Source organism: Rousettus aegyptiacus, unplaced genomic scaffold (genome assembly GCF_014176215.1).
Source record: "Rousettus aegyptiacus isolate mRouAeg1 unplaced genomic scaffold, mRouAeg1.p scaffold_m13_p_9, whole genome shotgun sequence".
NCBI lineage: Eukaryota > Metazoa > Chordata > Mammalia > Chiroptera > Pteropodidae > Rousettus > Rousettus aegyptiacus.
This window is the reverse complement of record NW_023416312.1, coordinates 21,018,825-21,032,996: the sequence shown is the minus strand read 5'-3', so window position 1 is coordinate 21,032,996 and position 14,172 is coordinate 21,018,825. Positions and strand designations below refer to the sequence as shown.

Genomic DNA, 14,172 nt, shown 5'->3' with positions numbered 1-14,172 from the left:
TTGACTTCCCCACAGAGCTGGTGACAGGAGAGAATTTCAGTTGTGTACTTATTTCCTACTCATGGAGACCATGACAACTTAAAACCAGTTGATCTTACTTTTAGACTTATCTACATGTAGGGATGTCAGCTAAAATAAGAAAAAAAAACACGATAATTTCAGTTCAGGTGTAATTGGATTTTTGACATATTAGATAGAGGGAGGTCTGATTATATTTGACATATCCATACTGATTTTCATTCTAAATTCTTCTTAGCTAACACACTTTGTTACTTCTGGAATTTTTTGCTTTAAATTAAATAAATGTCTGAAGTGATAGGAGATTTAACCTCATTGACGGAATGTAATACCTACCTTGGAATATGACTCTGATATTTTTTCATATATAAACTAATTTAGAAATTTAATATTTGTGTAGCTAAAACAGGAATTTAGTTTTATAGAATGCACCAATCAGGTTATAACACATGGTTTAGAACATATTTTCACTTATCAGAGTCTAAGAATTAAAATACAAATGTGAAGTCTACAGAATTACATTGTTTCTCAGAAGTGAACCAAATGTGCTAATGTTGTCATCATCTTTACTATCTCTCCAAATTTTCTTTATAGCATCCATCTCTTAAGACTCTTGTAGAGAAGCTAATACATTCTATGTTCTACTACATACCAGTGGTTTATGTGCCAGTGATCTTCGGTATTTTTTGCCCTGATTTCTTCTATATCTTATGCATGTGGATAAAAGCTCAATATTAAGTATGTTTTACTGTTTCCCCTAGACAGGCACTTGATAATTTGTCTCAACATAATAAAAACATTATCAGACCAATAAAACTTGAAAGAGTATATTCCATTTTACAAAACAAAATTTTGCTAACACATTTTGTTTGATTCCAAAACTAGTAGAAAAGTATATTGTTTGCCTTTCATTTTAGTATCTGAACAATTGTGTCCTAAATTTTTCTTGCTTATGTCTTTTCTAGCACATAAGAAAAAATGTTCCATTTTTTAAGAGAAAATATTTTAAACTAAGCGTAGAAATTAGAATAACTGTCCCCAAAGCAAGTAAACTATATAGACCTGTTTTTATTAATGCTATTAACCTAATAATAGAATGACGATCTTTGAGTTGGAATTTAATGTTCTCCACGTGTAACTTTCCAGAGAATCTAGAAACATTTTAAGAAGTCTATTAGAGATGGCCCCTCGGTAACCATTTGGATGCGTCATCTAATGAGGAGTTTCTATTTCTTAAAGTACTGTTTCCTCAATAAACAAAATTAGAGAGTTCTTCCTTGTTTTAGTCCCTAGTCCTACTGCCTAAAGCTACCAGTCTTTGGATAAAGTTTTTCAAGCAGCAGTACAGAAAACTAAACTCTGTGTTTCACACTTATAGAAGACCCTTTTCCATGCTCAATATAATTTATTCTCTCAAACACTAGACCTAGTTCTATATATTCATAAATATCTTGCTAGTTATCTAGACTCCCAAGGATTTAAAATCCTGACCGTCCTGTCTTTGCTAGGTCCTTCAATAGTTTATCCCAAACCAGTAAGGTCATCTATGTGTTATATTTCAACTATGATAAATATTTCCTGGATCTCCAAACACTGTCCTTGAATTTCTACCTTCATGGACTACCTTCCCATTGGGACATCACCAGTTCTATCTAAATTATAACATGCTGATTCTTGCCTTCTCCTTAATGTACAATTTTCTAAACTTTCTATTTCACTCTTTCCTAACACTTTAAACTATGCCCAGTTTCTGCAGCACCAATCTAAATTCAATCAATAGATCTCTTTGGAGGTTTTGGTTACAAGTTATCTAGCCATTTATCCAGTAGATACCAGCTATTTCATGAGATATGATAAAAGATCCTCCATCATTTGATATCCATGCAAAGGAGTACTCTACTTCCAGTATCTTAATATGTATCATGTTTAATTGACCTAAATTATCCAGGCAAGATCTAAATAGTACAAAGTAGTTTGGAGCAATTATCTACATTTTTACACCTGAGCAAAGCAATTTTACTATTATGGCTCAAATTTAATTTAGATTTTTAGATAATCTTATTACAAAGTATGTTATCAGAAGTCAGCCAAAACCAAAAATGTGCTCCCAAGCTGTACCTTACCATATTTAATTTATGCTACTAATCCTGAACCCACATATCAGATATTCCATTATTTCCTTAATATTATGTATTGAAGACCTCAGTCAAACATTATAGAATACTGACATTAAATATCCATTTGGCATCTTCCTGTTTTTTTTGTGTGATACACAAGTATGCCAAATATTCTATGGTTTTATATCAGATATAGATGACATAGACTCTGATAAGATTGTATTGGGACTGTATTATGGCCATTTCTGCAGCCTAGTTCATTCATTCATGTTGTCCCTTAAGAACTTTTCTAGCTACTCTATTCATAATTGTACCTCTAACATCTAGACTTTCCTTACCCACCTCTCTTGAGCACTTTCTCTCCCCATCCTATTTGATTATTGTCTGTCTCTTTATATTAGCATGTAAATCCCAGAAAAGCAGAAATTTTTGTCTGTTTAGCAACCTGTTGTACCTGCAGAACTTAGAACAGGACCTTAGCATATAGTAGTTCTCAAAAAATATGAGTACATGAATGAATTCAGCAAGGAACTTTTCTAGTTGCTAGGGATACTATAAGAAATGAGACAGAAATATGTCTTGTGTCATTGATTTCAACTTTTAGTGGGGAAAAAAAGATAAGGATCAAATAGATAACTATATAATAGGTTTTAAGTTAATTATTAAGGAAAGAGAATTTGTGAAGGTTGTTTTCCAGAAAACATTTCTAAAGAAGTGACCTTTAATGGAGGCTTAAGGGATTTAGAGGAATTTAAACAAGAAGTTGGGATAAAAGTATTCCAAGCAGAAGGTTGAGCAATTTTCAAGGCTTTAAATAGGAATTGGCTCTGAATGTTGATGCAGCAGCTCAGTGAAGGGTGGGAGAGATTGGAGAAGATGAGGTCAGAAAAAAAAGCATGGACTAGATCATATGGGGCCTTTATAGTCTCACTTCCTAAAGTTGAATTGGAAAACACAGGGAAGATTTAAGCAGCACAGCGGTGATTGCTCTGTCTACTGTGTGGATATTAGTATGTAGGGTGCAAGACTGAAATAAAGGAAGATACTGTAGTAGTCCAGGAGGTGTAGACTAGGGTAAAAATGGTGGAGGTGGTAAAAAGCAGTCAGAAATGGGATATATACTTTATGGCTTTGCTATCAGTATTTACTGATGGGATGAAAATTTGCGATGAGAAAAAAAATGAATCAAGTATGACTCCTAGTTTTTCAGCAATAACTAGGTAAATGATGGGGTTATCAACTAAGATGGAGAAATCTTTGAGGAACAAATTAGCACAACTGTGAGGGGACGAGTATACCAAGAGTTATATTTAGTAAGAGATACCTACTAGATATCCATGTGGAGAAGAAAATATGCAGTTGAAACTCAGGAAAAGTTTAAAGTTAGAGATATAAATTAATAGGTCATGGTGTGCTGATGGTATCCACAAGCCAGAAAGAAATGACCAGGAAGATACTATAACTGGAGAATAGGCAAGACTGAGCCCTAAATCAAGCCAACATCTAGATTTCTGATAGCAGATAAAAGACAGAAAAGAAGACTTGGAAGGACTGAATAATGACATCGAAGGAAAACTAAAAGCCAGGTAAATATAATAGTTCAAGGAGAGGAAAAGTCAACTATTTAAATGCTACTGAGAAATAAAGTAAGGACAGAGCATTGTCCTGTAGATATTACAACATGAAAGTCATGATTTCCTTGAGAAAGCAATTTCAGAGATAATGAGTACAAACAACTCTTTCTAGGAATTTCATTTCAAATAAGGAGAAAAATGGGTTGGTAGCTGCAGGGGCCATCATATCAAGGTGTTCATTTATATATACTGATTAATATAACATGGGGGTACATATATTGTGGGAATCATCCAAACAATGGAAACACTTTAGATATAGTGTTAAGGGTGGAAAATTTTCAAGTGAGCCAACTTCTGTTTCTGTAATCTGCTTGCTTGTTTGATGTGGTTCTAGGTTTTATAAGCTGCCTCTTTTGGGAGCTCAGGGCTGATTTTCTGACCCTGTGTGGTGGAGTCTGTCGCCAGCCAGCTAATAAAGGCTCATAATTCATCTCAATTGGCTTCGTGGGTCTTAGATTTGAATACACCACAACAATAGGTGAAATGAGGGATAATTGAAAAGCGAGGTTGTTGAATAAATTAGAAGAGGTAAGATCAGGGACTCAAGTGGAGGGGCTGGCTTGAGTATAAACAATTTGGTCCTTGTAATGAAAGTAAAGTCAGAGGTTTTGTTTTGTTTCCTCTTTTCTTTGCCCTGCAGCCATATTCAGCTATGTGTGTTCAAGCACAGAAAGGGCAGAGAGTTGGTACATGTCTGGTGTAGTAAACTGGATCATTTTTCCTGATACTTCATTCTTCCTCTGTATAATTATAGAATTATGGCCAAGCTTTTATTGCGATTTGACTTTGATGTTTCTGATGTTAAGGTAGGCAGAGTACATTTCTCATCTCCACTGATACTAAACATGACTTAAGTTGACAATAGAATGTGGATAGAGGTGATAGTATGCAAGTTGAGATCTTAAGAATTATGTTATAATTCTACTTGCCCTCTTGCGCTTCTTCCAGCTATGATGAGAAAAACATCAAACATGTTCTAGGTACTTCTCAGAACAAGGAAACATACAGAGTGGTCCCGAAGCTGATGTACAGTCTAAACAAGATTTGCCCAACTAATCAGCAGATCCATGTGCAAGAGAAATAAATGTTTCTGGTTACAAGACATTGGGATTATGGGGTTATTTGTTATACAGTATTAAGACAGTAATCACTGACTAATTCACTATGCTTGTGGTTTTACTTAGTGAATAGAAGGAGGAAGATGAACATGGTCGTTGAAAGCATAAAGAGGTGACTATAATGATAGACAGGGTGTAATGACCCTTTATCAGAAGTATTGGCTATTAAGTGTTTGATATACTAAAAGGCACATCACTGTATCACAGGGATCATATAATGGAATTTGCCTAGTGCCATGTAGAAATGAAAAACATTATTATATATTTTCTAAGATCTAAGAGTTTAGCAAAATAAAATTAGGTTAATGTGTTAGAACTTGCTCTTATACTATCCATGTGATTATTACTATTCGTGTTTACTTTTATTATAAGCATTCTACATGATTTTAATTATATATCAATATTTTTTTAGGAATTAACACAAACTGCCTAGCTTTGGAATTCTCCTTGTTCTACTTTTTGTACAGTAGCAACGAAAACTCAATATATCATCACAATACCATCCCACAGTTACCCACAAAGAAAGACTCACATACCCTTACAGAAATTATAAAACATGCCATAGATTTTTAATAATGAAATTTAAAAAAATAGTTGGTGTTTGGAATAATTCCAGAGAGATATTTTCCAATAGACTTAAAAACTTTCTTTTTGGAAATGTACAATTATCAAAATGAAGAAGTAACATTGGTAAAAGATGATAAACTAACCTTTATACTTTTTTCAGATATCTTTAATTATTCCAATAATGTTATTTTATATCAGAGGATTTAATCTAAGATTTTGCATTGTATTCAAATGCCATTTCCCTGAGTCTCCTTCAGTCTTTCCTTGTCTTTTATGACCTTGACACAGAGTATTGTTAATTTATTTTATAGAATTCCCCTCAATTTGAATTTATCTGATGCTTTATCATGATAAGGCTGAGGATATACATTTTAGAGAATAATACCAGAGAGTTAATTTCTCCTTCTCAGTGTCCAGTTATCAGGGGATACATGATATTGATATATTTTATTACATACTGGTCATGTTAATCTTCATTATTTGGTTAAGGTTGTATCTGCCCAGTTCTGCAATGTAAAGTTAGTATTTTTCCTTTATATTTAATAAATATTTTGTGGAAATATTTTGAGGTGATGCAAACATTTAATTTCTCTTTGAACTTTCACCATCTAATTTGATCATCCATCAGTGGACCTGGCTTGTATCAATTATGTAGTTAGTATTTCTTCAGACCACAAACCATTCAGTTGACTATATTTGTGTTTTCTCTTATTTATTTGATCTTTATGACTATCTTTAGTCAATACAAATTGTCTATATGTCTATGTTTAGCCAATATAAATCCAAGTCGTTTTTATATGTATCTTAAAATCTGGTAGTGTAAGTCTTCCAATTTTGTTTTCCTTTTCAATTTGGGGGGACATTCTTTCCATATACATTTAGAATCAGCTTATCAATATATAAAAAGTCTGATGAGAAATACACTGGCCATGCATTTGCTCTATGTATCAAATTAGAGAGCGCTGCCATATGAAGAATATTACATCTTCGATCAATGAACATGATATATCTCCCTTTTATTTAGGTTTACTGGAGTTCTTTCATCACTGTTTTCTACTATTCAGTATACATATCCTGAATGTACTTTGTTTGATTTTTACCTAAAATTGCAGAGGATTTTGTTATTGTAAATTGCACTTTTAATGTCAAACTCCCATTGTCTGTACTAGCTAGCATTTGGAAATTAAATTGGTTCAAGGCTTGAAGAAGTCTTTAATTCTATATTTTAAGAAGCATTTTTGTGCTGAGTATAGAATTATGAGCTGAATATATCTTTTTCCTTAATCACTAAAGATGTTACTCCATTATGATCTCACTTCTATGGTTTACGAAGAGAAGTCTTTATTCTTGTATGTAATTTATCTCTTTTTTAATCTGGCTACCATCAAGATTTTCTTTCTGTTGCTTGTTTTTAGCAATGAAAATATGATTTGCCTAGATTGTTTGTTTTTAAATACTAAGCATATTATCTTTTTAAATATTTCTTCTTTTCATCTGTGGTATTCTTACTACCTCTCTGCCTTCTGGAATTGCAATTATATGTATATTAAACTGTTTGACATTGTTCTACAACTCTTCAATGTTCACATTTTTTTCTGTCTTTTCTCTCTGTCTTTAAATTAATGTAATTTCTACTAATGTACTTGGAGATTACAAAATCTTTCCTTGGCTATGTCATATCTACCAATGAGTCCATCAAAGGCAATATTTATACCTTTTTCTGTGTTTTCATTTCTAGCATTTTTATGTGGTTCTTTATAATTTCCATCTCATTGCTGAAATTAATGTAATCTGTCACCTTGTCCCTCTTTCCAGTGGAAGTTTAAATATATTAGTCAGAGTAATTTAAATCCCTCATCAGATAGTTTGAACATCTGTGTCATGTCACAGTTTGGTTCTAATAACTGATTTTTCTCTTGAGAGTATATTATTTTCCTCTTGTCATTTATGTCTCATAAATTTTTGGTTGAGAGTGATACAATTTTGTTTAGTGTAGGGACTAATTTGCCAAGGGTTTTTCTTAACATCTGTTCCACCTCCAGCTTTAGGTCTTTCCTTTGCACTGCACCTCCTATCAGGTCTGCCTCTTGCAACCTGTTCAATGTTACTTGTGACTTAATGCTTGCTAATTTGCAGTGGAATTGGCAACGGTGGTATGCTCTGTTCTGATTAAGCCTGATTCTTATGCATGTCTGGTGGTCTTCGGGATTTGGCTTTCTCAGTTTTATTGCCCCTCCACTTCCTGTAGTTCTGTGTCTTGTATTCCTGCTCCTCCCCAGGATCAGAAGTTTTTTTTCCTCTGGTCTTTTTCCAGCTGAAATGGGGTTTTACTAATGCTTTAGGGGTTACAATACTTGTGGTTCTTCCCTAGGTAGGCTAAGGTGTTTGTTCCATAGGGAATATGAAAGAAGAATTCAGGAAGATTTTTGTGCTTTTCTCTGAGAAGCCAAAGTCTCCTCCTCCAAGTTTGCACCACAAGGAATAATTTTTCAGAAGTTTCTCCAGTCTTCTCTGTGAGTGCCAGTAGGGTTTTATTGGGGGAGAAGCTTCTACGAGGGTGTCACTTTCCTTATGTCTTCAGCCCTTGGGCTGTTTCTATCTACTCTTTCATCAGTGTACAGTCAGTGTTTGAGTTTTGTAAACTCCCTAGGTGAATTCTTACAAATGCGGTTTTGTCCACAGATAAAACTGTACTTCTATCTAGTATCTCTCTGCAGGCACCAGTCTTTACTTGGATCTTGGGCCAGTTGATTTCCCTGTGACTTCAACTCTCTGACTTTTTAAAAAAATTATGAACTTACAGGTTTTCCATCTTTTTATTATCATTATGAGTGTGAGCAATGCTTTACTCATTGCTAAATATTTAAACATTGCTGAGCAGAACCTGGAAATGCCAGTGACAGATTTTTAAAATGAGAAAACTTTTAAAGTCTAGAGAAGTTTCTTTGCCTAAATTTATACTAATTGGTGGCAGGGTGAAGTTCACTGTAACCATATCAGCAAAATACTATTTCTATGAACCATTTACTGGGTCATTAAAATATTTTATTACAAAGAAACTTTCTCTGAAACACATTTCTCTTAGATGTTGTTTATAATAATAGAACTTCTTAGTGATACCTAAAGATGTACTGATTTTTAATCCATTTTGGTCTGTTTCTCTTCTGGAGATATTTTATCATTTTTTTTAAAGTCCTATTGGTAACACTGTTTTTTGAATGTAGCAGCTTTTATTTCTGGATGAAGTAGACTCTCAGTGGAGAGGAATTGTTTATATATTCTTCTAAAATGCTGGTATTTTACACTTTGCTAAATATCTAGTACGAATTGAGAAAGCATGGTTGTTGTCTTTAAAGCTATTAAATTCTAAACTACATGTTCTTTGAGTATGTAATTTCCATTGATTCTAGCAAGGATTCAAAAATTAGCATAACATCAATATTAATAATGAAAGCAGTAGCAACAACTAAAGCAAAATTATTATCCTATAATTTCCATATCCCTCTACATGTATAAAATACCTTCAGACAGAGTGTTTGGCTTCACATTTATTATCTGAGTTAATGCTGAATTAGAATATCATCTCAGTGAACCATCATTGGTATAACTCATATTGTTTATAAATATACATTTCCAGTATTATGCATAATACTTAATATAAAATATAACAACATAAAAATAAAGAAAGTTGTATTATTTTATTCTGGAGAAGGACTTTGGCTTTAATTCACTGGCAATAATATAACTGAGTTGTAACTGTGGAATCCTCTCTTAAGAATTTATGAAATCGTTTTGTGAAAACAAGCATTTAAGTTGAGTGATGTGGTGATGTGTCCCCATTTAAATATTATAGACAGGTAATAGAAGTAGAAGAGAAATTAAATGATTTATCTAAAGGCACATGAAAACAGTAAGAATTACTGTTTTAAGATGAAATAGTATAGTTACTGATAGAGTTTTGTTCTCACTTCCCAGATATCCTGTGATGATGATGAGCTGTTTTTTAAACAACATTAAAGTTAATAATTTATATCCATCGATTTTGATATGTTACATGGAGAATAGAGAAAGGAATTAGCTTTATGAAATATTAATACATACTATAAAAAATCATAATTTATAAAAAGTAAGGTACTGGCTAGTTATAGACAGATTAATTAATGAAACAACATATAGAATGACCATAAATATATCATAAAGTATGCACGTATGTATATAGGAGTTATCTTATTAACACATCAATTGATTAATAAATTAATAATATTGAATACATTAAACGGTTAATATATTCAATTGTGTTATCACTATTTTATATAATGTATTTCCATATAAATTAATTTATAAATTATCAATTTATATTACTTATAATTAACATATAATGTATCATTTATGTAATATTTATATTAGTGATGTTTCCATTCAGTGAAAAAGAGCTGGTTTTTTTCACAAATGATACAACCGCAATTTGCTATGTAGATAAAGGAAAACCAAATGGAAAATTTTGCACATAAAATAAAAATAAGTTCTAGATAAATTGCATACTTAAAATTTTTTAAACTCTAAAAGTCTTGGGAAAAAATTTAGTAGTCTACTTTCACAATGTTTGAAGGAGAAAACCTTTCTAACCAAGACAGTTGTCCCAGAAGAAATAAAAGACATGAGTTTACCATAAAATTGCAAAAAGAAAAAAATATGGGAAAAATTCCACACTCAAACTCAATAAAGAAATAATAGTTTAGAAGAAATACCTTTCAAGGAGATATTAAAAATGTTTAACGGGTAATGTGAAAAAGTGTTACAATTTATTGGCAGCTATAATCACAACATAACATCATTTAAAATGGGCAAAAGTCATGAAAATACAATTTATAAAAAGTCAAATGCAGACAGTAGTATTAGATCTGCAAGTTCTGCTTCCTGGGACTCAAAGGACGTCTAGTACTGGCCAACTGAATGGCTGCATGTTGACAATATAGAGGCATTCGATCTCAAAGAAGAAAGGGGAATGTGTTACCTAACATATGTCTCTCTGTCTACCTAGATATCTATATTTAAATAAGGCTAAAATAGAATACTGAAAATTTTAAATGAAAATGACATTAAAACTGTCTGGTTAGTTTATATGTAGAAAATTATGCAGAAAAATAAAGACCTGATTTTTTAAAGAAAACAATTAATTTAAGTGATTAGAGCAACAAGGATTAAATGTATCTTCCCTATCTCCTTTTCTGCCAGGAATATTTATCTAACTAGAAGTAGGATTCCTTAACATTATGATTACTCTGATGACAACCTAAATTGAGGCTCTATGTCTTTTAAATTAAAGATAAAATTTAATTAGCCCTTACAGAAATTATTAACATTGTATAAATGTTTTGAATAGTGTGCTAATTCTTTTACCACTAACTACATTATGGAATATCAAGAGTACTAAAGTGATATAACAGTCATTATATAATAATACTTTTAAATATAGCAATCTTTCTCATGAAAATAATTAAAACTTTTCTCTTCTTGATCAGAGAAAACTTACTGTTTTACATAAAACCTTTAATGTTATTTAGGAGACAATAAAAGAAAATATAATAAATAGTGAGCTGTTGCATTTAAAATCAGTGATAAAATATTAAGTATAAATCATAAAATTATCCTGTATTGTGTGACAACAAATTGTATATTTCCTGTCACTCTAATATCATAAAAAGAATGAGCTATATTGTTAATACTATTGCTCTTTTTAAAAGGTAATCTAAAATTATTTTAAGCATGATTTGTCTATTAGAACACATGTTAAAATATTAAAAATTAAAGTTAAACATTTCTGAACACATAAAGTTGATGAACTACTAAAAAATACATATAATAGACATTGAAACAAAGATTCAATATCACAGAAATGTCATTTCTTCCTACATGTATGAAGTTATAATTTAGTTTTAATTAAAATAAAAAAATAGTTATAATTTTACTTCTATAAATTATAACTTACTTATAATTTAAATTATAAATTTAAAAGAATTCCAGTAAATATTCTATCAGGTTTTCTCTTGAGATAGTCAAGTTTATTGTAAAGTTCACATAGTTAAATAAACATGGAAGAGGAGCCAGTTAAACTCTGCAAAGTAAAATAATGTGAGTTATCCCCTACTTTTCCCTCTGTGCAGATTAATCCATCATTAAATACAGTTTGGCCTCCTCATCTCAAACTGAGACAGCTCTGAAGAGATACTCTAGTTTCAGTACTTGCCATGGTGTGAGCTTTCACCTTTGTTCCTGCCTTCTCCCTCTGTTCAGTCTTGCTTCACTCTCTTCTCTCAGTGGTGTTGATCTTGAGGGCACACTCCCTAATAAACTTCCTGCACACTAACCTTCTTCTCAGAGACTACTTCTCAGGAAAACTGTTTTGTAACAGTGACTCTTAAGATACTTCTGAGTAAAACTTGGGTAGATGTTTAGAATTTTTATCCCATTATTTATTAATGGATATTTTACAGCTGTCTTCTATTTATAATAGTATTGAATAACTGGGTAAGAGCACGAGCCCTACATTCAGACCCAAGCTCCAGCATATATGGTGAGTGTGACCTTGGACCTAATTCCTACTTGTCTCAGTATACTCATCTCTAACACAGGAGTGCTAATAGAATCTTTGCATAGGTTTATTGTGAGGACTAAATCAATTAATATTTGTAAAGTACTTAACATAATTCCTGGCACAGAGTACACTGTTATTGCTCATGGCAAACAACATCGTTTCCCATTAAAATAGTATTAAGTAAATTATCATATAGATGATACAAAGGTATGTTAAAATTTTACAGTGATATATTTTTAGATGATAATGTTGAATAAAGGTAGAATTTATAAGGAATTACGGATATCAAAATGAAGAACAAAGTTGGCTTATTTTAAAAATACAAATGTATCTACAAAGTTAGATACTTTAAAATATAAAGATAGAAATAGATATCAACTATTCTGTAAGAAATCGTTTTCTAGAAAACTGGTATTCACTAAGATAATAAGACTATTTCATCAATGGGCAATTAAAATAATTTGTCTGTTAATTGCTTCACCTAAATCACAAGATGGATTTCAGAAGAAAAATAACATTTTTTTTTCATCTTTCGGAAATAAATTTCCTGGCATGTACTGGCAGTGTGTTAGGTCTTGTTTCTTATAATACCAGAGAATCAGGAATCCATCTTTGTATTTAGTCATTTCTACCTATACAGATAAGACTAATAATTAATATTGTATATAATATTAGAGTTTAAAATTTTTTTCACCTACATGATTGCATTTGTTCTTCAAAAATATATCCTATTAGATAAAACTGACTTCACTTTTTTATAACATCTAACATGGGGTCTAGAGAGTACAGAATCTAGCTTGAGCTAACAGCTTTTCTATGTTACAGTCAAAATTAGAACAAAGGTTCTCAGACTACAAGTCTAACACCTAATCTCTGAATCTTGGCTGCCCCTTCTAGGTCCTCAGTATAATTTTATTCACATGTAGGTCTGTAAAACAGCACCTTATTCTCTAGTGCTTTAGTGTGATATACAATAACAAAGAAAAAAAAACACTTAGGAGGCTATCATTTAAATCAACATCCACTTGAGTATTAGTATGTACTTCCTCGAACATAGTTTTTATCATTCTTTGGCTATCTGTACTTCCTCTTTTGTGAACTGTTGTTCATACTCCTTTTAATATATTGCAAAACAACCCCAAAAAACAGAAAATAAAGACATTGAAGTGAGACACAAGAGATATAGCTTTGCCATCAAGGAACTGCTTTGATTTTGTGTAAGTTAATGTTTCTGAATTGCAATCTCCTTGTTTCAATAAGAATAATAACAACATCTACACCATGGAATTGTAAATATCCAATGAAATGAATTAATGAGACACTGATAGAAATTATTTTATACAGTAAATATAAAAGAAAGTCATGAACCCATTTGTACTGGGATGTTAGTAGTGGTTACTGATTTCAGTTGGTATTTTTGTACTAATTATGTTAAGATTATAATATATTTATTATAACTATGATAATTAGGCTTTTTTGTAATTAAAAAATATTTTAAGCAAATTCGTATTTTTGAACTTTTGATTTTTAAGCCATGTAATTAATTCTTATGCCTTAAATTTTTTTCCCAATCATTAATATGTGGGTGGGATGTTTAATATTAATACAAATAGATGTACTCCCTGTAATAAATTTTCAGGGACTCGTTAGCTTTGCAAAGATGCAGTTATTTTTCCTAAGTATGAGTAGCTTTAGTACACTAGTTATTTTTAATTTTCCAAAACCTTCTCTGGCTCACATACATATTAAGTAGTATGACATTTAACTATTTTACATGGTGTGCTTATGTGGCATGGAATGAAGAACAGTGAAGATGTAATAAATATATATAAGAGTTAATACTATGTATGTTTTTCTATCAACTTACTAAAATTTGTGTCAAAATGTTTAAATGTATATTTAATTATTATCAAATATGTACTAAGGCAACAGATATATTTCATCATCTCTGAAATGTGATAGCATATACAATGACAGAATATAAGGTAGAAATACTGTACCTTGTGTGTGTCTCAGATTAAGCTTGAAGGCAGGTGTTTCAATGAGGAAGCTATCACAGCAAATGCCAAGGGTAAGATTCTTAGGCTTTTCCTCATCTAATAAAAATATAAAGAGATATTACA

The 14,172-nt window shown here is 31.5% G+C and overlaps 1 protein-coding gene across 4 annotated transcripts in view; it reads right to left on the bottom strand.

Annotated features, from left to right (window-relative positions):
- CFAP47 (cilia and flagella associated protein 47) overlaps positions 1-14,172 on the bottom strand; it is a 364,825-nt gene that overhangs the window by 51,406 nt on the left and 299,247 nt on the right. For all 4 annotated transcript variants that reach the window (XM_016128242.2, XM_036227120.1, XM_036227121.1 and 1 more), the window contains one exon: positions 14,050-14,145. In XM_016128242.2, coding sequence (XP_015983728.2) covers positions 14,050-14,145 — 96 coding nt within the window. The remainder of the gene's footprint in view (positions 1-14,049; positions 14,146-14,172) is intronic.